The sequence below is a fragment of the Sphaerodactylus townsendi genome, linkage group LG04, assembly GCF_021028975.2.
Source record: "Sphaerodactylus townsendi isolate TG3544 linkage group LG04, MPM_Stown_v2.3, whole genome shotgun sequence".
Taxonomy (NCBI): Eukaryota; Metazoa; Chordata; class Lepidosauria; order Squamata; family Sphaerodactylidae; genus Sphaerodactylus; species Sphaerodactylus townsendi.
In genome coordinates, this window is record NC_059428.1 from 141,999,037 (window position 1) to 142,025,708 (window position 26,672).

The 26,672-nt window shown below is 48.2% G+C and overlaps 1 protein-coding gene across 1 annotated transcript in view; it reads right to left on the reverse strand.

Annotated features, from left to right (window-relative positions):
* Window positions 1-26,672, reverse strand: part of USP7 (ubiquitin specific peptidase 7) — a 56,559-nt gene that overhangs the window by 14,022 nt on the left and 15,865 nt on the right. Inside the window, exons 2-15 of the mRNA XM_048492972.1 lie at window positions 15,615-15,719; window positions 12,248-12,446; window positions 10,407-10,545; window positions 9,507-9,595; window positions 8,676-8,784; window positions 5,060-5,190; window positions 4,235-4,289; window positions 3,098-3,178; window positions 2,909-2,999; window positions 2,662-2,744; window positions 2,118-2,227; window positions 1,634-1,790; window positions 1,034-1,178; window positions 220-350 (exon numbers count right to left, since the gene is read on the reverse strand). Coding sequence (XP_048348929.1) covers window positions 220-350; window positions 1,034-1,178; window positions 1,634-1,790; window positions 2,118-2,227; window positions 2,662-2,744; window positions 2,909-2,999; window positions 3,098-3,178; window positions 4,235-4,289; window positions 5,060-5,190; window positions 8,676-8,784; window positions 9,507-9,595; window positions 10,407-10,545; window positions 12,248-12,446; window positions 15,615-15,719 — 1,625 coding nt within the window. The remainder of the gene's footprint in view (window positions 1-219; window positions 351-1,033; window positions 1,179-1,633; window positions 1,791-2,117; window positions 2,228-2,661; window positions 2,745-2,908; window positions 3,000-3,097; window positions 3,179-4,234; window positions 4,290-5,059; window positions 5,191-8,675; window positions 8,785-9,506; window positions 9,596-10,406; window positions 10,546-12,247; window positions 12,447-15,614; window positions 15,720-26,672) is intronic.

Consider the following 26,672-nt stretch of genomic DNA (forward strand, 5'->3'; position numbering starts at 1 on the left):
TGGTGGTGTCAAGTGGCGAGGGACGGGTGACATCTCCTCATGCTCAACCTGTATGCTCATGGAATCGCCCTGGTTGCTAAGGGGCCGGAAGAAAGATCAAGACAAAAGAGGGCCCCAACTGATCATCCGTGGTTTCCACTGGAGTTTCAGGTTCCTATGCCCGGGGAGGGGGGGGGGGCACAATGGACGCAACACCCAAAGCTCTTTGTCACTGCTGACCTGAACTTGCATGTAGAGGTGGGCTTCTTGCCGCTCCTTTCTCTTCTGAGCCTCTATTCTCTTCTCTTCTTGCAACCTTTCCACCAGCTGCTGGGGAATATCGTGGTCTGTGACCGGCTGCAGGACTTCACCTGGGAAGCAAGGGGAGAAAGAGAAAAGGGCAGGCAGAGGCTTTGTGACGTTTTTGAAAAAGAAAGTTGGCTTAGAAAACAGAGAGGGGCAGAGAGACAAAGAACGCCCTTTTACAAATGTTATTGACACAGCAGCAGCAAGCAGGTATTCCTCACAGCACTCCCTCCACCACCAATGTTTGGCAACAGTCTCGACATCCGGACAAAGTTTTCTAATTTAAATTGGTCCCCTTGCTAGCCCTCTGCTGATGCCCTGGTGTGTGTGGGGGGAGGGGGGGTTGGACCACTATAATCCCCCCTCAGCTAAATCAGTCCTACAGCTGATTGCGGAACACTTGGGAGAAAGGATGCCGGATGGTGCAGAACGGGCTGAAGATTACATTGTCCTATTGATATACGAGAATGTGTATGTTCTTCATCTTGGCAAACTGCATTTTTACATACTGTTCGAACTCTGGAAGTGGTGGCAAACTGACTCTGCTTTCTATACCTTTTGGGATTACAGTTTTTGTGTGAGTTTCCGCTCTTTAAAACAGCCGAACCTGTCACAACTCGGGCCTGCAACGTGCCCCCAACTTTACAAGCCGTTTCTTGATCTGCTTCAGAGTCTGAATTGGAAGTTTGCTTTCTGTCTTACAAGGCAAGCCCTAGAGCTGCACAGGGCTGAGCAGGGGGATACGTACTCAATTTGGATTCCCTGATGTAAACCAACATGTAGGCGTTCGTACAGTGCCGTACAGACAAGTCATCATCGTGGCCGCCGTAGTTATGTTCGATAGCCTCTTCTTTTGTACACCGGGACACGACATCGTCGTCAAATTTACACCACTGCAAAGGGAAGGGGACAGTGACATCTTTGACGGAGCTCAAGCAGAAACCGGACTAGGGTTTAAAGACAGATTGAGGCCGCTTCCGCACGTGCACAGTAACGCACTTTCAAGCCACTTTGCAGCTGGATTTTACTGTGCGGAAGAGCAAAACCCACTTTTCAACGATTGTGAAAGTTGACTGAATGTGCATTATTCTGCGTGTGTGGAAGGGGCCCCGAGAGGTTACGCCAGTTCTGTGCTGCATCAAATGTAGGGATTCCCCCCAACCCTGGTCAGGGATTTTGGTTAGAAGCACTAATTCCAGCAGAGTGGGAAGCCCAGTTGTTGTCGTGATTGGTCCATCCTGCTGCAGTTGACCCGGCACCTGTTTTCGGGGCTGCTTGTTTCACAGGGCAAGCATTACGTGAAGGAGATAGCAGGCCAGCTCTGTGAGCAAGCAGCGGCCTCACTCACTTTCCCGTCGCCTTTCGGATTCAAGTAAACAACGTAATGTCCGCCATGGTTGTCTCCACTGTGTACGAGGACCGCGTGGAGAATGTAGTTGGCTGCATCTTTCGGGTCGGTTTTTTGCAAAAATTCATCGAGAGGCAACTGATCTGGGAATTCAAACCTGGTTTGGAAGAGAGGAAGAGTCGTGTGTGGTTACAGCGTCTCTGAGTCAAAATCTGCTAACTGCAAACAAATGCGGGGGTGGGGGGGGAGGGCAGTGCTTCCCTCTAACACAAAGAGCCATCTTCTGGAGGAAAGCACCGCCATTGGAGGAGAATCTCTGAACGACTGCACCACAAAAATTCTATCAAACAGAATTCTATCTGTTTCTTTAGTTGTCCTCCCTCAAAAAGAAATTAATGTGCCGGCAGCTACAGGTCTGATGTGGTCATTTCGTCGCAGGACCCTACAACGTGGTTTAGCCTTCCAACACAAAGTCAGCCCTTACCTGTCGTTGATCTTGATATTCTGGTCTGTTTGGGGATCGTACATGAACCGCATGAGCTGCAGATGCAGCACAGGGGGCAGCGTGAGGAACTTGACACCCTTCTCTGCCTCCTGCGTTACAAGGGAAGAAGAACAGAATTGATGCAGTCCGCTGCAATGGACTATTCCATCTACAAAGTTGAGACCCGCGGTGCGTCCACGGAATCAGGGATCGTCCCAGAAGTTTCTGCCAGGGGAGAGGAGGAGGAGGAGGAGAAGAAGAAGAGTAGGATTTATACCCCCCCTTTCTCTCCTACAGGAGACTCAAAGGGGCTTACAAATCCTTTCCCTTCCCCCCTCACAACAAGCACCCTGTGAGGGAGGTGGGGCTGAGAGAACTCAGAAGAACTAGCCCAAGGTCACCCAGCTGGTGTGTGTTAGAGTGCACAGACCAATCTGAATTCCCCAGATAACCCTCCACAGCTCAGGCAGCAGAGCAGGGAATCAAACCCGGTTCCTCCAGGTTAGAGTACACCTGCTCTTAACCACTGCTGCTCCCTGGGTACCTGCAAGCCGTGCTCCCCGGCATCGTATTTATTGTCCCCATCCAGCTGTTCCACTGCAACGTAGTCAATGAATGACTCGAATACTGGAAAAGAGGGATACGAGGAACAGAGGTTTATACCAGTTCAACTCTGCATCAGACGGCACAAAACAAGTTATCTTTAGGCCTCTGCCCCAGTGGTCCTCTGCACTTTATACTGGACTTTTCAGAAAAGCCACGGGTTCAAGCATGAGACTTTCCGCACTTACTGTTTTTCTTTCCCTTTATACTTAGTTGGATATCGTAATAATCCTCTATTCGTTCAGACCGATAGTCTACATGTTTGCATTGGATATAAGACTGCCAAAGCAAAAAGAAATAAGGGACAGTGAGATGCACGCCGACAGAGAAACAACCCCCCATTCTGCCCCTAAACCCTTCCAAGCCCAAATACCTACCACCATCTTGCCTCTGAATAATTTAGGAATCGTGCCCTCTACACATGTTCCTTTCATTTTGTTTTCGACGTTATCGAGCAGCTGAAAGGGAAAAGAAGACACGTCTCAGGAAAAGCATGCTCGTTTATAAGGCCTGTCTTAAAGAGCTCAGAGGCTCCGAGGGGCTCCCACCCGATCCAGGTACGACAGAGGCCAGCTGCTTCCTTAGCGGCAGCCCTGGATGCTTCCAGATCACACAGAACTACGTTTTGCTGTCTTGATTCAACAGCGAGTATTTTTCCTGTTTCGGCTGAAGATTTCAAACGCTGCACACTGGCAATCTTCCCGACTGCCACATCTGAAGAATCAATACTTATAGGAAAAGCTTACAATACTCTGATTTTTCACTTGCTAAATGCTGCCCCGCCCTGCTGCAAATGATTTCCTACGTGGGTTCATCTTATTTAAAAAATGCCTGCTTTCTAGAGACAGCTGGCCGAGCTCTGTTGCCTGGACACCACATTTTTAGATAGATATGAAGCCCGGTCGGGTAACCTCAAATGATGAAGAGTTGGCTGCTGTGTCCCAGCACGGGTGCAATGATGCTTTGCACGTGGACAGGAACACACTTGTCACCAAGTGTGCCTCAGAACTGACCATCAAAACAGCTGAGTTCCAGTATAACCTGGACCCACAGCATTGGTAAAGAGAATGCAGTACTGGTTATGGTGGGTTTTCTGGGCTATGTGGCTGTGGTCTGGTGGATCTTGTTCCTAAAGTTTTGCCTGCATCTGTGGCTGGCATCTTCAGAGGTGTATCGCAGAGGAAAGTCTGTTACACACTGTGTCCAGAGAGAAGGGAATGTTTGGGGTATGCATTGTCCATGTCCCAGGGTGGGGAACCAATCAGTAAGTGTTTGGGTGGAACTTGTTATGCAAAGATGTGGTTGATAGTATTGTATTGCGGGTGGGGCTTATCAGTCCAGGGAGTGATTCACATTTGGATGCGGTACCATCCAAAAGGGATTTCTCTTGCTTCAGAGGGGGCTTGCTCAGGAGGGCTCCCTGCTGGATCGAGCCCTTAAGGAAATACAACACAGAGCTACCATCTCCTCACGCTATGCATCAAGTGCAGAGAGCAATGGGAAATAATACGTACCACCCGACACAGCTCCTGGACGTCGTGTTGCATGAAGCTATCTAAAGTCTCCCATCTTGAAGTCAAACAAACAAAATTTGCCAGTCACATAACAAAAACAGTTGCAACCATTAGAACTATTTGTTCCTGTGCAAAAAAACCAAACAGGGCAGGTGTGAACGAAGGTGCTGTATCCCCAAGTGAAAGCCCGGAACGAGAGGCTCCTCAGAATCCCTGTCTACCCAAGACCCCCCAGCAGACTGGAATTCTGTGATTTGAACAGATCTGTTCGGTTCCCAAGCTGTTCACCAGATTTCAAGGGGAACCGGGGTACCGCTGTTAGAATCATACATGCACGGCCAAACTGCGCTGTGTGCTGGACATAATGCACGACCCTTCTCATATCCCACAGTGTGGGACAAGAGAGCGTTTTACTCTGGAACATGCCCAGTCCTTCAATCGGGACAGCGTACGAGGCACTGTTTTTGAAGAACCTAAGTTGGAAGGGGCCCTTAGAGGCAGTCGATGAGCCCATTTAGCCAGAAATTCAATGCCAGAGCATTCCTGACAGATGACTTTGATTGAAAACGTCCAGCGAGGGGGAGCCCATGCAGACATTTCAAATCGGGACCACTGCCAGATTCTTCTTAGGAAGTTTCCCCTGATGGTCAACCAACTCTCCTGCAACTTAAGCCCTTTAAGTTCCGGCCTGGAGCAGAAGGAAACAAGGCCTTGCCCTCTTCTGCCGGACAACGCTTTAGGCATCGGAAGAGCATGCTCATGAGAAGCCACAGAAACAGGAGAAGGGGAAAGAGGGGAGAAGACTGATATTTTGCTGGCACTTACCCAAAAGATTTGGTTAGCTTCTTAGTTCCTACAGGTTTGTCGCTGTGCTGGAGCTCATAGAACACTCTCTGCAAGGCTAAAGGAACGCTTTTCGACGAGTCGTCTCCTTCCGTGGGCATCATGTACACAGCCTGCGAAAGCACCCAGTTTAGTTAGGACTTTGGGGAAAGGCTTTATGGCTCCGCATCATAATTCACAGTTTCATCCTGACCGTTTAAGGTTGACAGCGACTGAACACTTTTGGAAATAGCTTGCCCAGATTAAAAAGGGGGAGGGGGAGAGACTGGGGCAAAAGACTCCATTCGACAGCATTTTTATCCTGCCTTTCTGGGGAGTTCAGGAAGGTGAGACACAGAGACAAATCCCAGGAAAAGTGTTTTCCTGACAACAACCCATGCGTGCCATCCAGTCTGTTAAACCGGGACAAAGCCCTTCAGCCACAACACCTTTTATCACTACCTTTTCAGATTTAAATTTTGAACATACAGAGACAGATGCACAAATGCTGCATTCCCCAGGAAAGATGGGTCCCTGCAATTTGAGCTCTGCACAGAGGAAAAAGGCCAAAGACCTAGTGCGACTATAACTGATTGGGATTTCAGTGCTATCCATTCCACTAAAGAACGGGCATGGATTTCTTGGCCTAAGCCCCGGTTCAGTTCACCTCACTTGCCCATTTGCAGTGTGGAACTGCAAGTCACTCGACTGTCACAGGCGCAAAGAGGGTAGAAACGGGCAGGGTGCCCGCAAGGGAAGCACGAGGGAAAGGGGTTAGGTGGGGTTTACTGATCCTTTAATCACCCTGGAGGAGGGAGGAAACATACACTAATGCAATTCACAGATTATATTCAACTGGGAAGGATTGAGAACAGCAACAAATTTAGACAAGGGGGCCTTAAAGGGATTAGAGTGCGAAATGGCAAGAGGCCAGGCTTGGCACGGCCCGTTGAGCCAGGACGGAGAGGCTGCCGGTTGGCGACAGTGCGAGGAGGAGAACTTCTGGTTTTGAAAAGACACCTTTGAAAAGACTCACGCGCCACCAGAAGAGCGGCTTGCAAAAAAGGCAAGGAAGGAGGATCGGGCAGTGTTGCAAGGGGAAGCAAATTTCTGTTTTGCACAGGGCTTAGTCGGTTAAGAGGAAAGAAGCTGGAGCATATGAGCCAGATAGAGGTGGACCCCCGTTACCCAGAAGCCTGGAATGGCCACGATCCCTCTGCAAAGTATACAATACAGACGACTTCTGCCTAAATTTCAGAGCTGAACTTTTTTTGAGCAGCGGAGAAAGAAGTGTCTAGAAGGAACATAACCCTTGATTCTGTGGCCTATACCACAAAGATTGGTTGTGCCTTGAACTGCGATAGCTACTTCACGCTCAGAAACCTCCATGCAGATCCTCATATCTGGAACTGTTCTCTCCTTTCCGACAAGGACAAGACCTACTTTTTGCTCTGTGATCATTGTCCACTGAGGTCCCTAGATGTAGCAAAATTTTTAGTGTCGGCCCAAGAGGTCTGCTCCAAAGGCTGCTAAATTAGTAAAACAAAGCATTTTATTCCAATGTTAAGTCTACAATAACTGTAAATTTTAATTTGTGTTTACTCTATGCCAATAAAAGGTACTGACTGACTGACTGACTGACTGACTGACTGACTGACTGACTGACTGACTGACTGACTGACTGACTGACTGACTGACTGACTGACTGACTGACTGACTGACTGACTGACTGACTGACTGGTTGTGGCTGCATATAAAGGACAGACAGGAAACAGGAATAAAAGGGAGTTCCCCCCAATATTTTAAGATAAGTTCTCCTAATAACAGTCAACAAACCGAAGATAACTCAGCCTAAACAGGGTGGGGGAAAGGACTGCAAAACAATATAGAATCTCTTTTTGGCCAAACAACGGGAGTGCACGTAATAGAACTGGAAAGTCAGACAGAAGCCACGGATGGCACTCCCTGATCTTGGGGGCGGGATAAAACTCTTCAGAACAGTTTATTGCATAATAACCTGAGAAAAATAAGCAAGGTGGGCTCCAGACAAACAGAGAACAGTTATGTGGTGAGAGGGAGATTTCTTACGCCACTTGGTCTGTTGCAAGACCATGGAGCCATCATGACAGGGCGAGGGGACCAGGCACGCTGCTCGGTATAAACCCGCAGAACCAAAGCAGACACCGCGAATTGCACACTCAAAGAAGCATCAGCTGGAGATGGCATTTGGGTGGGAAAGGGGAAGGGAACAACCGGCAAAGCTCCTGATTTTCGTTGGGATTCCCACTTATTCTTAAAGCAAATTGTGCCATCTATTTGTCAACAGAGAGCAGTTCACAGTGTCTAAGGAGAGCAGCGCTTCCTCTTCTGCAAACGCTGCGCCCCGGAAAAAGCCTTCCGGGACCAAAATATTGGGCAGCGTCCCAAAGAGGAGGCAGGAGACGGCTGTGACGAGCGTTGGTTGATATAAGAGTTACCCAAAAAGGCTAAATAAGAGGAGGACGAATATATTTAGACTGAGTACAGGGCAGGAGAGAAAAGGAAGAGAGCCTGATGTCAGACAGGAACATGTTGGAAATGGCCAGCCACGGCAGACATCATCAAGAAGAGGCCATGACCCAAGAGAAGGACAGCTAGTCTGAAGTTCTTCGGGCACAGGCGCCGTTCAACACAGCCATTGGCCCTGCAGGCTCAGCGCGGGCTCTGCGCCTTTTCTGAAGCAAGTTGCAGCAGCTGCCAGGTACAAAATCGAGGAGAAAGCCCACCTCTTGCTTTTACCTGCCTTTCAACTCTTTGCTATAACACCTGCATTGCCCCTTCCCGTTGCCAGAATTGATCTGGGTTACTGTTTCCAAACGAAGTGGGGGGAATGATTCAGCCCAAGTATCCAGTGACTGTGCAGCTGTTCTGGGCTGGACACGGCAGCACAAGGAACTAGGAGGCAGTATGAGCCAGACAACGGGAAAAGTGGGGTGGTAAAAGCAGCCACCCCATAGTTATTTACCACCCTTTAATCACTGAATCAGACATCATCTCCTTACAGATCTGGCCCCCGGGAAGAAGAGTTGGATGTATATCCCCCCTTTCTCTCCTGTAAGGAGACTCAAAGGGGCTGACAATTTCCTTTCCCTCCCCCACAACAAACATCCTGTGAGGTGGGTGGGGCTGAGAGAGCTCTGAAGAACTGTGACTAGCCCAAGATCACCCAGCTGACATGTGTTGGAGTGCACAAGCTCCAATCCAGTTCACCCGGATCAGCCTCCACAGCAGCTTTGAGTGGCAGGCGGGGGAGATCAAACCCGGTTCTCCAGATTAGGAGTGCACCTACTCTTAACCACTGTATGCCCGCGATGAAAATACCAGATGGGCCAGCCTCACGCGGCTACACAGAGGGTTCATCTCCTCCCGTCCCATTTTCTAGCCCAGGGGTAGGGAACCTGCGGCTCTCCAGATGTTCAGGAACTACAATTCCCATCAGCCTCTGTCAGCATGGCCAATTGGCCATGCTGACGAGCATGGCCATGTTCGGACTGAACATCTGGAAAGCAGCGGATTCTCTATTCTAACTTCAGATGCGTAGCCCGTGTCCTGACAAGGAAAGCACCGAGGTCGAGCTTACCTTCCGCAGCTGGTTTGTGAAAAATAACGTCTGTAGCAAGCTGTTCATGTAACAGGTGGCTCCCTGGTTCTTCAGCCCCACGTAGCCTGTATGCTTCTTGGAATCCCACCTAGAAAAAGCCACGGAGCAGGTTGGAAACATGCGCATGCAGCCATCAGGGGCACTTCTGGTTCACAAACGTGAAACTATCGGAATACACGGGCACCATTCCCAACGTCAGGCTTCAGCAGCTGGCCAAACATGAACAAATGTGCAGGAGCACATTCCCAGGTCCTATGCTTGCACAAATGCCATGTGACTGAAATCAGAAGGAAGGAACGGTACCACGGAGCCCTTTCCTTTGCTTACTAGAGAAGCAGTCCTCCTTGCCCCGTTTTTATCCTCCCAACAACCCAGCGAGGTAGGCTAGTCCAAGAAGAATGACAGGCCCAAGGTTGCCTAGTGAATTTCACATTTAAAAGGGCGGGGTGTGTGTGATCTTAATTCATGCCTCCCTCACTGGTCCTGGGAGAGAGTTTGGATTTATATCCCACCTTTCTCTCCTATAGGGAGACTCAAGGTGGCTTAAAAGCTCCTCTTCCCACAATAGACACCTTGTGCAGTCGGTGGGGTCAAGAGAATTCTGAGAGAACTGTGACTAGCCCAAGGTCACCCAGCAGGAACGCAGGAGTGCGGAAATACATCTGGCTCACCAGATAAGCCTCTGCCACTCAGAGCGAGGAATCAAACCCAATTCTCCAGATCAGAGTGCACCTGCTCTTAACCATTATGCCACGCTGGGTGTTACTGTGTTTGTGTGGCAGATGGAGGTGTTTAGAAAAAGCTACTCACGCCACACCATGGGGGGCATCAGCCTGCACGTAGACTTCAAAAGTGACTTTGTCATCTTCTATGTACCCTTTATCTGGATCAGTCACTTCCTGTTTTTAAAAAAAATCGACACAGAGTACATTAAAAATCAAACAAGGGACAACCTTTCGGACTGTTCATGGCTTTTCCCCACCCCCCTCCCTCCAATAGGAAATTAAGGCTAATCTAGAAAGCTGCTGTTCAGAGGAGAGGGGAGGGAGGAACTCTGACCACAATCCATCACATTCACCGAAGTTGAATGTCGATGCTGAACGCGATCGGAACGCGTCTCCTGCTGTCTACAGATGACAGGGGTTGGGGTTTTTTTGCAAATCAATGCAAGCTACTTTCTTCCACTCCCAGCTACTGAAGGACAAGCCCTGAGCCAGCACTGAGAGTCAGACAGCTGTGCAAATGCAACCAGGAAAGCAAAGTTAAGGGGGGGGGGGGGCGCACTACGTCCTGCATCATTTCAGCTGTTTTCCTTGGCCTCGTGCATTTGCCATGGACAGGGGGTGGAGGGGGGAGATGAACCAACTGGGAAATGTTCCCCAACAGTGTGATACTGTTGTGCTTTGGTGGGTGGGGACGGGGGAGGCTTGGAGGGAGCTCCCTGCTCGCCAAAGGCCAGGCCCTTAGGGGTCAGGAACACTGATATAAACTAGTCCAAATGTTGCTTACTGCAGACGTCGGGAGGCGAGCAAAAAATTAAACCAATCTAGGCTCAAACTCGAGCTGTTGTGAATGCCCCTTCCCAATCCCTGTGATATACAGAGATTTGGGAGGGCTGGCCTCAACGGTCCACATGCACGTGCCCGACACCTGTATGGACATTCCTTGGACACCTTCCACGTGTGCCCGCCGGCAAGCAGTTGTACTTACACTCCATGACATGAAGTTAGAAAAGCCCCAGTCGTTTTCTTTATGGAAGAACAAATGGCTGATCCGGCGGCTGAAAGATTTCTCATCGTCCTTGTAATTGATTATCTTGAGGACGGCTTGAGCGTGACAAGACCATGACCTGCAAAATTTAAAAGGGTAGCCCTCCACACCTGAGTCGAAGGGAGCTGCAAAGAGTTTGTCCCCAGTCTTTTCCACCCCTGGATTAAAAACCTTTGCTTCGGCACTCATGGGCAATTAGCAATAATCAGCGGAACAGAAACAACTGGTGAAGAGGCTCTGTTTCAACTGCTTAGACCAGGGGTAGGGAACCTGCGGCTCTCCAGATGTTCAGGAACTACAATTCCCATCAGCCTCTGTCAGCATGGCCAATTGGCCATGCTGGTAGAAACTGATAGGAAACCAGTCCCTGGGTATCTGGAAAACACACGTCCCGTGTTCAAATATTGTGGGTTTTCTGTTTGAGGACTGCCTCAGGGGATGCCATAGCTCTAAAGCAACAAGGAGGAGGAGGAGGAGGAGGAGGAGAAGTTTGGATTTATATCCCCCCTTTCTCTCCTATAGGAGACTCAAAGGGGCTTACAATCTCCTTGCTCTTCCCCCCTCACAACAAACACCCTGTGAGGTAGGTGGGGCTGAGAGAGCTCCGAGAAGCTGTGACTAGCCCACGGTCACCCAGCTGGCGTGTGTGGGAGTGTACAGCCTAATCTGAATTCCCCAGATAAGCCTCCACAGCTCAGGCGGCAGAGCAGAGAATCAAACCCGGTTCCTCCAGATTAGATACACGAGCTCTTAATCTCCTACGCCACTTTTCTCTCCTATAAGGAGAATCAAGGTGGCTTACAAACTCCTTTCCCTTCCTCTCCCTACAACAGATGCCTTGTGAGGTAGGTGGGGCTGAGAGAGCTCTGAAGAACTGTGACTAGCCCAAGGTCACCCAGCAGGAATGTAGGAGTGCGGAAACACATCTGGTTCACCAAATAAGCCTCTGTCACTCAGGTGGAAGGGTGGGGAATTGAACCCGGTTCTCCAGATTAGAATCCACCTGCTTTTAATCAATACATCATGCTGGTTTGAGGGAAAGAATTTGCAGCAGCGCCAGCCAAAGGGGCTTGTGCTAGAAACCGAGGCACAGTTTACAGAGCACAACTACTGCTTTTCACCTCGTGGCAAAAGGAGGTGTCATAAAAACCGCCGGAGGAACTACTGCCGTCGCAAGAACCTCCAGCACAAATCAACACTTTTTGCTAACAGCCTGAAGCAATTTACAACCAGGTTTGGTCTATACAGAGCTCCGGGTCAGCAATCTGTCCAACAGACAATCTCTGCAAAACTCAGAGCACTGCACATTCCTATACTGGAGGGCTGGACCAGCAGAAGAAACGCCCCTTCGCCTACTCATATTTTGCTCTCTGGAAACGCTAAACCATCAGAGGTCTATGCTCGATTTTGCAAGGGGCATGCCAGGCCTTCCGCAACGTTGCTTCCTTCTGTGTGAGTGCACGCAACATGTAGTGCCTTCCTTGCCCACTAATGCTGCTTGTGTTGAGTGCAAGCAGATCTTAAGGAAACAGGGGAGGAAGGCTAAGGTACTTGTGGTGGTCACAAGCAACCGGCACTTGGAGCAAATAGCAGGCTAGAAAATGGTGCAGCCAACCATCCAGAATTTGAGCAACGCTCCTCAATAAAGGATTTTCTTTTTCAAGCGACTGGTTGGCTTTTCTCATTTTAATCAATTGCTACTCCTGCTCCAGCCTTTGGGTAAAGGGACAGGCGGGTGGGCGTGCTGCCAGAAAGCATACTAAAGATCTGAAAGGTCTTACGTGGAATCAGACTCCGCATTGCATTGGAGAAAGAATCCTACACTTTTTTGGTGCGGCCTGTCCGGGTACAGTCGGGGCATCACCATGATCTTCCATGGAAGGTTCCGGACGAAGCAGGGTGGGCTGAGGACCGACTCGCTCAGCCGGTTGAAACGCTCCACTGTGAACTGGAACGTGGCTTCAGACCGCCAGCTCGTGTCTGGGAGGAATCAAAAGAACAATGGCAGACGGGTCAGACGCAGCAGATCTCAACCTATGGGCTAAGACCCTCCACTGGGTCACAGAGTCCCCCCAGCTGGATTGGGAATCCTTGCAGAACCAGCACTGTTTATTGCTTATGCTGCTAAAATGCATGAAGAAGAAGAGTTGGATTTTTATCCCCCCTTTCTCTCCTGCAAGGAAACTCAAAGGGGCTTACAATCGCCTTGCCCTTCCCCCCTCACAACAAACACCCTGTGAGGGAGGTGAGGCTGAGAGAGCTCCGAAGAACTGTGACTTGCCCAAGGTCACCCAGCTGGCATGTGTTGGAGTGCACAGGCTAATCTGAATTCTCCACATAACTCAAACGGCAGAGCAGGGAATCAAACCCGGTTCCTCCAGATTAGAGTACACCTGCTCTTACTACGCCACTGCTGCTCAACGGTGTCATGCCCCCTGCTCTCTGAGGGCTATGAGATCATTCAGTGAGAGAGAGAGGATACCTTTTCATCACAAAAGAGCCCCCCCTCTTCCTGTCATGTGGTTTTGAGATTATGTCACTTCCTGCTATTATAAGCTTGCTATTTTTAGTGGCTCCCACAGGGCTACCCCCAGTGAAGTCAGCTCCAGCGTCTACAAAGGCAGAAGGGGCTCCCAGTCTGATCTTCAGGCCAACCGTGCAAGAATGGACCGGGTGGGCTGCATGGATCTTTGGCGCAGGAGCCCGACTGAAAGATGGGAGCTGCATCCATTCAGAAAAACAGGCCAGGTTTTTGCAAAAGCCACATGCAGCAGCCAACGCACAGGAACAAGGAATTATGAACAGACCGGCCTGTAGCCAAAGGACCAAGGGTTGCCCTTGTCTTTTCCTCCCCTGCCACCATTGCAACAGGAGCCTGAAAGTAGACCGCACATCTGCACCGGGCTTGCAGCGACCCAGAGAATCGGCCAGCAAAAGGGCACGCCACCTCGCTCAACAAACAGATTACAGCAGAACAATTGAAACGGTGCAGATGACTGGGCACAAAATGTGCAGGCCCATCGCAGCCTCGGAATCAGGGATTATCGCAGCGGATAATAAAGCCAAGCAAGTTACAAACAAGGCAGCTAAGCCCCACTGCTGGAAAACGCAGCATCCTGGGTTACAAAAAGACACCGCGTGCCAGTTCAGAACAAGTGGAATGTGAAACTGGGCCACAACTGGGGGATGCTGGAAACTGTCTTGCACAAAGGAGCCCTCCCCAAACCCAGGGGAAAAAAATAGAAACCTGTGATGATGCACAACCACCCCTGGAACTATAGTAGTTCTCTGGCCTCCAAGAATAGTTGACAGCGCAGAGGGGGGTGCATGCACTACGGGATGCGTTCAGTCATTTCACAACAGCCCAGTGAGAGAAACTTCAAATCCACTTCATACCCAAGGTATCAAGCCCGCCAGTCAGGGATCTCCGGCAATAAACTAAACAGAGATGTCTTTTTTGTGTGTAAAGATTGACCCACTCCTGATGGAACACAGAGCGGAAGGGAGTGTCGTCGGGGCACCTGCGCACAAACCTGTTGTCCTCCCCCCCTCCAAACACAGTTATTTCAAAGAAGCGTCCACTGACAAATGAATGGGCAACTTTGCGTTTTCCAACAGCTGATTCAGGCATTTTGCAATGCTCTGTGTGTGTGCATGTGTAAGAACAGTCAAATGGAAAGAGATTCAAATACCCCGTTTCTGATCACGGAGCACTTAGCCTTTTCTGGCCACCCCAATGAATTTCAATTAGGAAGCATGCTGCTGTTTTCCCAAGCCAGATGACTTCTCGTTAAGGCGCCAGGGCGGCCATGCACAGTGCAGGTAACTGGGAAGAGTCCCTCTCAAAGGAGACAGGATTCCACAAGGGAAACCAGGAGTGAGCGAGTCCAAAGCCTTCGACAAGACCTTCCCCACCAGCTGACGCGTTCAAGCCAAGTGAAAAGGGCCAGGGCTTCGGACCTTTCCAGCTGAGCTGTGGCAGCCACAAGGAGAGAGCCACAAGTCACTTGTCCTGCCCAGCCCAGCCCAACCTCCCTAGTGCAGAGTGTTACCCCCAGTTCTGCTCTCCAGCAAGGCAGGCAGGCGGCCAAAGGCTGGGTTTATTCACAAAGAGCAGGGCTGCAGGCAAAGAGGCTCTGATCAGCCCACTAGCATCCAGGATGTTTCCACCAGTAGAAGAAGAAGAGTTTGGATTTATATCCCACCTTTCTCTCCTGTAAGGAGACCCAAGGTGGCTTACAAGTTCCTTTCCCTTTCTCTCTCCACAACAGACATCTGGTGAGGCTGGTGGGGCTGAGAGAGAACTGGGACTAGCCCAAGGTCACCCAGCAGGAATGTAGGAATGCGGAAACACATCCAGTTCACCAGATAAGCCTCTGCCACTCAGGTGGAGGAGTGGGGAATCAAACGCGGTTCTCCAGATTAGAATCCACCTGCTCTTAACCACGACACCACACTGGCTCTCCAATGAGGGATGACACATTACAGGACAAAATACGGCACAGTGGAACCGACAGCATCAGGCGGTGCTTTGCCAGGTTCTCCCTGAGGTTCCAATGCAAGCACCAAAAAAGGGGCAAGAGGCACAGATGTTGCTCTCTTTTTTATTTGTCAGATGTTTTTAGTTGCCACTCACCCAAGGGGCCTTGCAGAAACTTAGAACAGTTGAACAACAGAAGGCAGGGGGAAAGAACGGTGGTTCTGTAAGGCTTGGACCTGACATGAGGGTATTGTTCTACACAGAAATAGTACAAAATACTTTGCAAGAAATGCTTCCTGACCTGCAGACTTTGAGATGGCCTGGGTCTAGGGCCTTCCATCAGCCACCCATGGGACTATCCAACAATTAAAACTGGGATACAACCGACTACTTCTATGTGGATACCTAGAAAGGCAGAAGAGGACTCCTACAGGCCTTCCAAGATGGTGCGATATCTTGCCATGAACTACACAGAGAATGAAGGCCACTAGAATATGCTATGATGAAGCGTGTGTACATCTTTTTAATGTGAGCCATATGTTCTGCAGCGTGCAGCTTCCCAGGGCTACCTCTTCTGCGTTAGTCCGAGTCACCACAGAAGATACTCGTCTCCAAGAAGGACAAACAGAAAAACAAGCCAGCTGCAATTTGACAGGATGGTAACTCACCATCCTCCATGTCTTCCTCTGTGTTGTTGTGGCCGTCAGCCATTGCTACATTCCCATTGATGACTGGGTTTTGAGTGATCCTTGGTGGGTCGTCGGCATCTCCAGCTTCCGAGGATGGAGAGAGAGGGGAAGGGGAGAAGGAAAATAGATCAGTAACTTGGATCGTATGAGCCGTTTGGAAGAAGAAGCTGCAAGTGGCATCACATCAGCTACCAACAACAATAATTCAGATCAATATTCCATATTAGCTTTATCTCCCTTTCACATCAAACAGTGAAAGACAAACAGAAAGTTTGCCAGATTACTAACCCTAACTCTGTCTTGCCTTTTTGAAAAACTCTTTTTAAAAAAATGAATAATAAATATATCCTATGAACGTAAATCAATACCTTATTTCAGATTCTCCTTTTGTCCTGTCTCTAAAACAGTCATAACCAGACATCAACACTCTACAGAAGTTTACGTTCATGCAAATCGAACCCCGCGCTAATGACATTAAAACCACATCAAGTTATACAGCTGGGTTCCCATTCCTCCCGGCTGCACGATACGCCAAGAAATCTACCAGGCGTTTCGACGGTGGTCTGTTCCCAGTTCCCATTCCGCACACAAGTTTTCCAAAGTGTATTCAGCACCCGGGACAGAGCCTCGGTCAAGAGCCGCTTCTGCAGCTACCACCGGGCTGCAACGCATGCCAACCTCAACGAGAAAGAGATGCTGATCTGAGTGGACGCTGAGCAAATGAAATGAACCATTCCTTCCAACAGGTCTGCTGGACTTCACCGTAGGCAGCCGTGCGCCCAAATCCACCTGCTGCAGCCCCTGTCAGGGGGAGAGCCCGGCTGCCGAGCTTTCTGCTGCAGGCCCGTCCACCCTTGACAGTGCAGCTCCATGGCTCTCTTACACACACAGATTCATTTCTCTCGCCGAGCCCCGCTTGTGATAGAACATTTATTATTAGGCACTCATTAAGGGGATTACGTGCCCTCTCCACTCCCTCCTCCCAGCTCCTGGCCTGCAGGGCCTTGCAAGAGCCTTCCTCAAGAGGCAGTTTCTTCTCTCGTATCCCCCTCCAAAGGCCCAGGCGCTGCGTTTCATACTCTCATTTCAGACTCAACCTCTGCTCCTGGTTCACACCCACTTCCGCTCCCGAGCTTACACGGAAGGCGGATAATAAACACATCTCTACCTGCCTCAAATGAAGAGCAAGAAAAGGATTTGAAGTGGCCTTTGCGCACAAGTCACAAAGAAAACAGTCCCCACAACCACCCGGATACACCCAGAAGCCCCAGATGAACGCCTGGTGAAAACAGAAAACAATATCAGAAACGTTTCATGTATTTAGAGCAGCCACTCCCTAAAACAGTACAGAGCACCCCAACACCAGTGCCAAGGTGTGCCAGAAAAACAAAATTTGGTCCAGAGGGCAATCCAGTCAGAGGCAGAGTGAACAAAGATGCCCCAGTTACTCTGGAGAAAATGCAGAGGCCTGCCCACTTGTGACTCAACAAAGGTAATATGGTAGGATGTTGTGGGTTTTCTGGGTTGTATGACTGTGATTTCAGTAGCATTTTCTCCTGATGATCTCTGATCCTCTGAAGATGCCAGCCACAGATGCAGGCAAAACGTCAGGAGAAAATGCTAATGGAACACGGCCATACAACCTGGAAAACCCACAATACCCTAGTGAATGTGGCCGTGAAAGCCTTCGACAATACAAAGGTAATACAGCTTCCGTAAATCTTAGAGATAGTAACCACCCCTGAGTAGCACTGGAATGTTTACTCAAATTCAGTTAATTACGTGAGGGTTAAAAATAAGGCAATTTATCTCAACCGAACAGCACAAACCAGCATCAGAATCAAATCTAAATTCTCCAGGCCAGGCTAGAGAAAAAGGCTGTTATGAGCTCTCTCTCTCTCTTTTTGATAGTTCGCTGGTGGGGGGGCGGGGCTAAAAAGCAGTACCTTCCAACGACTCACAGCATTTAAATTGCGGACAAAATCAGTCAGCGATAAACACATTCTTGAAAACACTGTTATATCTTTTAGAAGAACCATTATGCTGTTGGGCGGAACAAGCAACGTGTTTGTGACCAAACAGAACTCTGCTTTAAAATTTATTTCACTCATTCCAAAAGACAAACCTATTTCGTTGAGGCTTTCCTTTCAGCGCTCTCCAAAATTTCCAAGTTTTCTATTGAGAAAACTGAGGGCTGCCCTCTCCCGCCGTTCCCAGCAAAGGGGAAATGAACCCTTTATCCCAGGTCTCCCTGTTTCCCTGACCAATAAGGGTCCTCTTGTAAAATGAAGGTTTCACTGCCCTGATTTCCTGTCATGTGGTGCTTTCTGAGAACAGTTATGGCCAAAGCAACTAGAGCAGGGGTGGCCAGCCTATGGCACCCCAGATGTCCATGAACATCTGGAGTGCTATAGGTTGGCCACCCCTGATCTAGAGGCTCCCTGGCACTAAACAATGCACACGAGTCCCCTGCTATTATGGGGAGGAGCTTTGCTCCCTGTGGTGCTTACGTGAAAGCCACGCGCATTGTTTATGTCTGCTGATTCTACAAAAGCATCCTTTCTCAGCGGTCCTCCGCAGATGCAAACCAGAAGAAGTTCAGCAAAACCAAAACCACACATCTGCCACCCACAGATCACACTGTTTTCTGCCAGAACCCTGCCTGACCTACTCAGAGGGGAAACCCCTCAGGCTGCAGTTTTGGGCACGCTTCCGGCACAACTGGATCGACCTTCTGGCAAGAGTACCAGTAGTGGCTGTTACCTGGCCTGTGTCTATCTGGGCACACAAGAAAGGCGTTAACGACAGTCCCCTGAAGCTTAAGAATGTAAGATCTCACCTGAGTTGAAGACATAGAAGTCGAGTCGGCTCATGATGAGCACAGGAGGAGACTGTTCCTACCTGTTCAGAAATGTAGTGGCAAAGAGAAGGCCTAACATCTGTCTACTGGGCCCAACCAGCTTGACAGTCAGCTACATCACCTAGGGAGTTGCAAGAGAAGCAGTTAACCCACCCAGGTTATGGCCACTGTCCTCAAAGCATGACTCCCTAGCTTGGGAGGTCTTCCGTTGGGGTTCTCTTCCTCTCTCTTCTGGCCTTCAGAACCCCTGGAAGTTAAGGCCACGAGGGCGAAGGAACCAGAACCATTGTTATTAGCAACAAATGCAGCTGCCAAGGGGCAGGAAAGAGCACTGGGTGAGCGGCTGGATCACTCATTCTTCAGTTTAAGGAACCAGGAGATCAGGAAAAAGAAGGGAACCAGCCCCACACGCAGTCACTGAATGTGTTGTTTTTGCACTAGTGGGCACACGGCCTGCTCCGCTATCCTGTTTTCACTGCACTGTTCTCTGACTTTGTAATCCAGTCCTATTGATCTACTTATTATATGCCTTACACAGGTTTTTAAGTTTGTGGTCTGCCTTAAGTGTCAGAAGGAAAGGTGGATAATACTTTTTTTTCCAATGATGCTACCGCAGCAGTGGGATTGTTCCAGTCTCAAGGAACCAGATGACAGAGCAGAGTGAGTAGAATGTGCCAATTTTTCAGGATGGGCCCAAGCAAAGAAACACGCAGCGCTTTGAACCAACACAACTCAGTGTTGCTTTGATTGATTTTATGAAGGCTCTCTCTTACTGGCCTTAAAAAAAAAAAATCAAATGATATGCCGCAGTGGTTACTAATGATTCCTTTTCCTCAGAGGCTAGATCTGATATTTGTACGTGATCATATACCAACTGTGCTCTAAGAAACAACTAGAACCTATGCTGTAGATCCATGTGAAAAAGGCATTTTGGGTTGAGCAAAGAAATTTTGCCATCACTGGTGGTGGGCAGAAGTGTTTTCCAAAATCAGGGGGGCGTTTTCCAGAATGGTGCAAGAAAAGGGAAATTTAGGCAATACCCACTTTCTCATCAGATCAAAATTTACTACTTTAAGAACACACGAAGCCTTAAAATCAGCCCTGGGATACATGAGTCAGACTCGTTTCTTCCAAATTTCATAATGTTTTCCAAAGTTTAACTTTATGGACTTCTAAATAGATGTTCACAAAACTGAAAAGTATCACAATGCAACACTACGCAGAGCTGTTCCATTTCAGAGAGCCGGGGCTAGAATAATTCTCCCTAGGATTATCCTGTATGTGCCTTAGTTTTCGTTCCAACAATAATTTAACAAATCTGTCCAGCATCAGAGATGCTGTTACGAGCCATGACAACCCTAAGTTGGGAAAATGGGGGGAGGGGGGGGGGGAGAGAGAGAGAGAGAGAGAGAGAGAGAGAGAGAGAGAGAGACCGCATATGTGTGTATAGAGGTGGGGGGAGATTAAAAATGCAAGCTGCCACGGAACCTGTAGCGCTAACAAAAGAAAGATTTTGCTGGCTGGGCTTAAAAGCAGCGTCCTTTCCACAGAAACAGAGGGAATGTAAACAGTCGCAACATTTGTGTACCAGAAGCTATGTGAATGGAGGGTCCACCCCACAAATTATCATGTGACATTCAACACATGTGCAGCTGAACATGTGACTGAAATCCCACAGGAATTTGTTCCTGGCTTTATGGGTGATGTGAACACGAATTGGCTCTTCCTAAAAAACAGGTGTAAGCAAGCACTGTAACCTGTTCCGTCTCATACAGTACCACAGAGAAAATTAGGCTCTTCTGTCATTTAATTTACATATCTCTTTGAAAGTATACCATTATTTCAAGATTCATTCTCTAAGCAGAGAGAACCACGGACTTGACGTTGTATTCTTGCATAGCCTGAGCTTAATTCTTGATTCGGTGCACATATTTCTAAACGTAGAATAGGTTCTTTCACATCCTACAGAGAGGAGAATTTGAGCTAAGTGAGACGGGTTTTTACTCTAGTGTAAGCTTTCACAGAATAGCGTCTCAGTAGTGTCGATCGGCTCTAATCCAAGAAAACTTGCCCTACAATAAAGACTTGCTCGCCTATAAATTGCGCAAAAACTTCTGTCCGGCTGCAACAACCTTGACTCAGCTATTCCTGTGTAAGTAACACACTAATCAGAAAACATTGTGAAAGAGTTTTGCAGACAGCTAAAATGGTATTTTAAACCTTGTCTTAAATAGCACTCTTATGCTTCATTATGAGATACTACTCAAGTCTTTTTATTCCCAGCTTCCCTGTAAATCACTGATTTTTACATTTTGAAAGACAGTTTTTGGTGGGGAAAAAACAGGGTAAATTACACCCTCCTTTCCCCCAGGTGTTTCTTTGGCACTATGGCATGTGGGAAGAGGAAAATTGTGATGATTTTATTCTCGCCACCTGATCTTTGCATATTAATTTGGTATTTCTGGTTTTACGCTATTGTAATTTGTTTTATTTGGTCTAGTTTTAATATGTGTACTGTGAACTGCCCAGAGCCCTTCGGGGGTGGGCAGTCTATCAAATCTAAGCAATAAGTAAATACATAAATATTTGGAAACTGACCCCGGTAATAGGTTTTATATGATTCTACACTCAAACAACTCACTCAACGGGAGGTTTAAAAAATCCTACATAGAAGCCCCGAAAGTCTTACTGTACCCACGTCTATCAAGCCAGAGATAAGTGGGAGAGGAGGCTGGAGACACAGGAACACATACTGGACGCGTCGCGGTATTTCGTTATGGTTATGAACAGCGGCAAGCGGTGAACGGTCGAGCCGGTGCGGCGTTTGCCCTCAGAATGCTACAGGTTCCGTGGCAGTTGACAGACCTCCGCAGCATCCAAGCTCATATCTGCACCTCAGCAAAGGTGTCTCTGGGTAGCTCAGGAGGGCAGCAAACAAAGAAATTAAATGTACACGTAAAAAAAACACACTGAAGTCGAAGCAATAGGACATACGGAAGGGGGAAAGCAGCCGGAGTTATGGTCTCGGGTATTTTCAGAGGCCCCTTCCGAACATGCAGAAAAACGCACTTTCAATCCACTTTCACAATTGTTTGCAAGTGGATTTTGCTTTCCTGCACAGTGAAATCCAGCTGCAAAGCGCACTGAGAGTGGATTGAAAGTGCATTATCCTACAGTGCTCAACACTTCCCAGAAACTGTGCAAGGGGGAAAGCAAGTGTTATTTTCCCATCGTTTCTAAAAAATCCTGCCTGTAGGATCGGACAATGATATGCTACAGCAGCTAGTAAATTACAAGGATGTGGAAGAAGGGAATGTATACAAGCTGCAGCATTTGCTGCTAAACAAAACTTTCCCCTAGCAAACCTCTCAGAATTGAACAAAGTTTGAAAAACAGCTGAACTAAAGAAAATAGTACCAAACAGTTTTCCGGAAAAACAGACGTCTTGCAGTGCCTTGGAAACTAACAGATTTATGGTAGCCACTTTATCATTCCAGGTTTTTTTAGGATGCCTAAAGGAACTTTTTACTTTGTCACATGCGAGACACTAATTGGTTCAGAAGGAAACAGCAGGGGGGTACTCATAACTAGGCCTTCCTCAAGACAACGATCACTGAGCGACCGAGGAATGAAGACCTGAACGATTGACAAGGGGATCAAAAGCCATGCAGAGGGGATCTTCCCAGCACAAACTACGAGAATGGAGAACCCACCAGATCAATACTCAAGTTGCCTTATTAAAAGGCAAAATAAATGAGCATGATCATTTGGGGGTGGGTGGGAGCCCATGACCTACATCGCGGCCGTCACGCCTACACATATTCCTTTGAAACACATCCAGGTGGAAGAGCTCGACAGCTCCAACCAGTTCTGCATCCTGCCAGCACAGATTCCTCGGGTGTAAACCGTGCACAAGGCAACGCGTCAGGGTGGCGTTCAGCAGGGCAGAGACCAAGATTTCACTCGCTAGTTCCCTCTGGCTGCCACTTGGCTCGTTGGCCTTCCCACAAGGCTTGGTGTACAACCCAGCAGCCTGAGCCCTTCGGGGAAGGGCGGTTTAAAAATCGAATATATAAAAATAAAAGAAAAGGAGTCCTCACAGGACAAATGTCCTGTATAACAAAGAAGAATGTCCTGTATAACAGAGGAGGCAGCCTATACCCTCCGAGGCATGTCCTCAATTGCTAACCTTGTCCATTAATTGGGGGTACAGGGAAAGAGAAAAGAGAATGAACTCTGGCTACCTTTAAGAAGACTATGGAAGAAGAACAGAAAGTCTGCAGGAGTGCTATCAGAATTAAGAGGCCAAAGACACATTTATACTTAAACAGGAGCAGCAATGGCATAGTGGTTAAGGGCAGGTGCACTCTAATCTGGAGGACCAGGTTTGATTCCCCATTGTGCCCCTTGAGCTGTGGAGGCTTATCTGGTGAACCAGATTACCGTGTGCACTCCAACACATGCCAGCTGGGTGACCTTGGGCTAGTCACAGTTCTTTGGAGCTCTCTCAGCTCCACCCACCTCACAGGGTATTTGTTGTGGGGGGGGGGAGGAAGGAGATTGAAAGCCCCTTTGAGTCTCCTTACAGGAGAGAAAGGGGGGATATAAATCCAAACTCCTCTTCTTCTTAAATGTGACATATTTCAAAAACCATTAATTTTATCATCTGACACAAAGCCTGCCTAGCAAACAAGATTGGATGTCACCCCACAAGCCAGCTTTCCCTAATAAAAACATGAATCGTGCTCAGTGTTTTCAGCGTTATCAAGTTGATCCAGACGAATAAATATGATACTAGTTCTGTCGCAACCGTTGGAGACGGTTCTTGCTCAAATAAACACAACCTGTGTTTACTACAAAGTCAGTTTTCGGATTTCAGCTTCTATTTTTGTCTGCCCACCCCCCCACCCCCAATCGATGGAAGCGAAACACAGCTGAGCTGGAAAAGATCACGGCTTTTATCGCATATTGCTTTGGCGTGAAGCTGGCGGGGGTGCGACGAAATTCTGAGAAAAAGTAAAGTCACCCAGGTCACCCACTGGATAAGCAGAGGACAAAAGCCAGAGATGGTCCTCTAGACATCCCAGAGCCACAAGGTGGAAAGAGCAGACATTGCCCAGTCTGTGTTGGCCAGAAGTTTTGAATGCCCAAACTTCAAGTCCCTTCGGGATGCCCAGGGGAGTATGCCCCTCTCCTCATTGCCCCAAAGCTGAAATAAGGCTGCTGTATAATGCTATTCTCAATCATATTATGACTGGGCAGGGCCTGCCTCTAGCACGAGCTCTAACACACAGAGACCAGCATAATTGTCATGGATTTTCTTCTAAGGATTGTACTACAGTTGAGAACTTAGAATTAGATGGTAGTCAACACTACACATACCAGCTATGGCTTCCAGGGTTCCCTGGGGCCGGAGAATGAGTAAAAACAACTTTACACCTGTAACCTGTAGTTGCCAACGTATTTATGGACTCTTTCACGTACTCACGCCTTACATGACGCCCTCCCCTCCCTAAGAACATGGATAATTTTGTATTTCTTTTTTGCAATGTAGAGGAAAATGGTTCTGCACAATTATTTTCACTCATCGGCTGGCTCTCACTGGCTGCTCCTGATTTTGGTGCACCCCAAGGGCACCTAGACCAGCAGGGAGGGTGAGGAGGTCAGACCCCCCCCCCCTCCAAGCAGGCAGTGCACCAACAAAAGAGAAATGCCAGAGGTCCGGCTCCAATTTGTCTTCTCTATTTTTAGCCTGCAATCGAGACACTTTAACTGGTTAACTGCACTAATTTAATCGATTGCTGTGTTAATTCCTAACGGGGTTATGTTTCAATGCCTGGACCTCACTCTGACTCCCAAAAAGCACCCTGAGCCTTCTTTTTTTTTTGGGGGGGGGGGGGAGCCCAAAGGGAAAACCTTCACAAAAGTGAATGCCTCTGTAATCGTATTGTCTGAGAGCCCTATTTTGATCTTCAAATGGCAGCTTCTAATGTGTGTTGCAATCCCCCCGCCATTTTTAGAATGCCGGGGTTACTGAGTGTAGATGCCTAGAACAGCAGTTTTTGTGGAGGGGAGGGAATTAATAAAAGGCACGTGAAGCTAGTCTAGAAGGCAGAATCTTGTGAGCATGGCACATGAACTCACAGAACAAGCACTTACAAAACCAGCCGGTCTTCACAAACGTCAGCCTCATGCTTTGTTACATTGTGCTCGTAACGACGAGATATTTGGGATACCACTATAAAATCCAATAAAAGAAATAAATATTGAGCCTGAAAGGGGAGGGAAGACATATTAAATCTAATAAAATAAATAAAAACATGTAAGCAGTGGAGAAGAGTGAACGCACGGCTTGAAAACGGTGCCTTCCACTAAGATTTTGACTAAGAATTTAAGACCCTCCCACAGCCTTTAGATGTGGTAGCATCAGAGTGATTTTTATCGCTAAGAGCCGATTTGGATAATGCAGGAAGAACGAACCCTTGAGCTACGCCAATTCAGAATGTAGGGTTAGGGGCTGGTGAGCTAGTCATGTCCTGAATGTGAAAAATTAATGTGGGAATGAAAAGGTGGAGCTACAACTACTGCCACAACAGGCACTATGACCACACGCTGGGAGTCTTCCGACCTGTAGTCTGAAGCGGTACCATCTTGCGACCCTTTTCCAAATACCTGCATTAGAACCCAAACAAGTAGGAAGCAACAAGAAGACGAAAAAGAGGAAGAGGAAGATGAGGAGGAGGAGTTTGGATTTATATCCCCCCTTCTCTCCTTTCCCTTCCGCACCCCCTAACAAACACTCTGTAAGGTGGGTGGGGCTGAGAGAGCTCCAAAGAACTGTGTAAAGGAGCAAGCTCAGGTCCAACGCATTTCCCAGCTCTCACTGGTTTCTGAGCTTCCCGCAAAATGATTTACAGGTAACTTAAGCCGCCTGCCTTAGCAGTTCAGTGGGGCTGAGGGGGTGATCAAAACAAAACTATTTAAACGTGTCTATCAGCTCTGTCGCTCCTCATTAAATACCATATAAATCACATTAATTAAAAGCACAGGGAATCCAATCCATTAACACCTGCCTAGCTGAAAATTTACTGCAATCTCCTGACGAATTGCGGTGCCGACCTCCCGTCTTCAAAGGAAATGTGCTTATTTTGCTCCATCAAGGTATTAGTGGCAACTGTTTCTAAGCACAGGAGCTCAGCCAGAGGCTGATGCTAGCCAGGTTTACTTACACCGCTGGAATCCAATCTCTATAAACCGAAACCCGAACAATGTTAAGTAGCCGAGTACTTCAAAATACCGGGCCACCTGGCCCAATATCCTTGCCTTCTAGCACTGAGCAAGAATAGGTGATAGTACTTACAAGTGCCTTTATCCTGAACCAGTCATGGGGGAGGGGGGGGGGTTATGCTACTCTACTGGCATACATAGGTTTGTACTGGCCATCTGTAGCATACAGAGTTTATAGAGCAGGGGTCTGCAACCTGCGGCTCTCCAGATGTTCATGAACTACAAATCCCATCAGCCCCCGCCAGCATGGCCAATTGGTTGCAGATCCCTGTTATAGAGGGTTCCCTGCCCGGAAGCTTGGAGGGTCAACAGGAAAAAGCCTCTTGTGTATGGGCAGAAGACGTTCTTTGCAAGTAAAAGGTCCCAGGTTAAGACCTCATGAAGCAGCAGATGGAGAAAACTCAAGTCCCTAAAAAATCACTGCCAGAGTCACCCTTGCTTCACGGGATCTCAACAGCTTGACTGGGTAAATATTTTCTACCCAGAATCCTTCCTCAGGGGGTGGGGGCTTCATCTTTACCCCCAACCTTCTGTAAAGACAGCCTCCTGCCTTCCAGACTTGAGACTTTACCATGCCCCATGCAATAGGGTGTGTTTCTACCAGCACTGCAGAGTGGTATGAGCACCCACAGTCACAGCTAAGTCATTCCACTGACACAGAAAATTCCTTGATTAGTAGAAACCCTACCCAGGGAGAAAACAACAACAACAACAGACCGAATTGTGGGAAGGGTAAGATTAAATAAAGGAAGGGACCAGATATGTTACTGGTGCCTAAGCCTTCTGAATTAACACCTAGTTAGTTTAAAGCAACTATAAATATCACTTATACAGGAAGATGTATATAATTATGCGCTGCAAAACTAGTGCTTAAGTATGTTCCAGAAAGC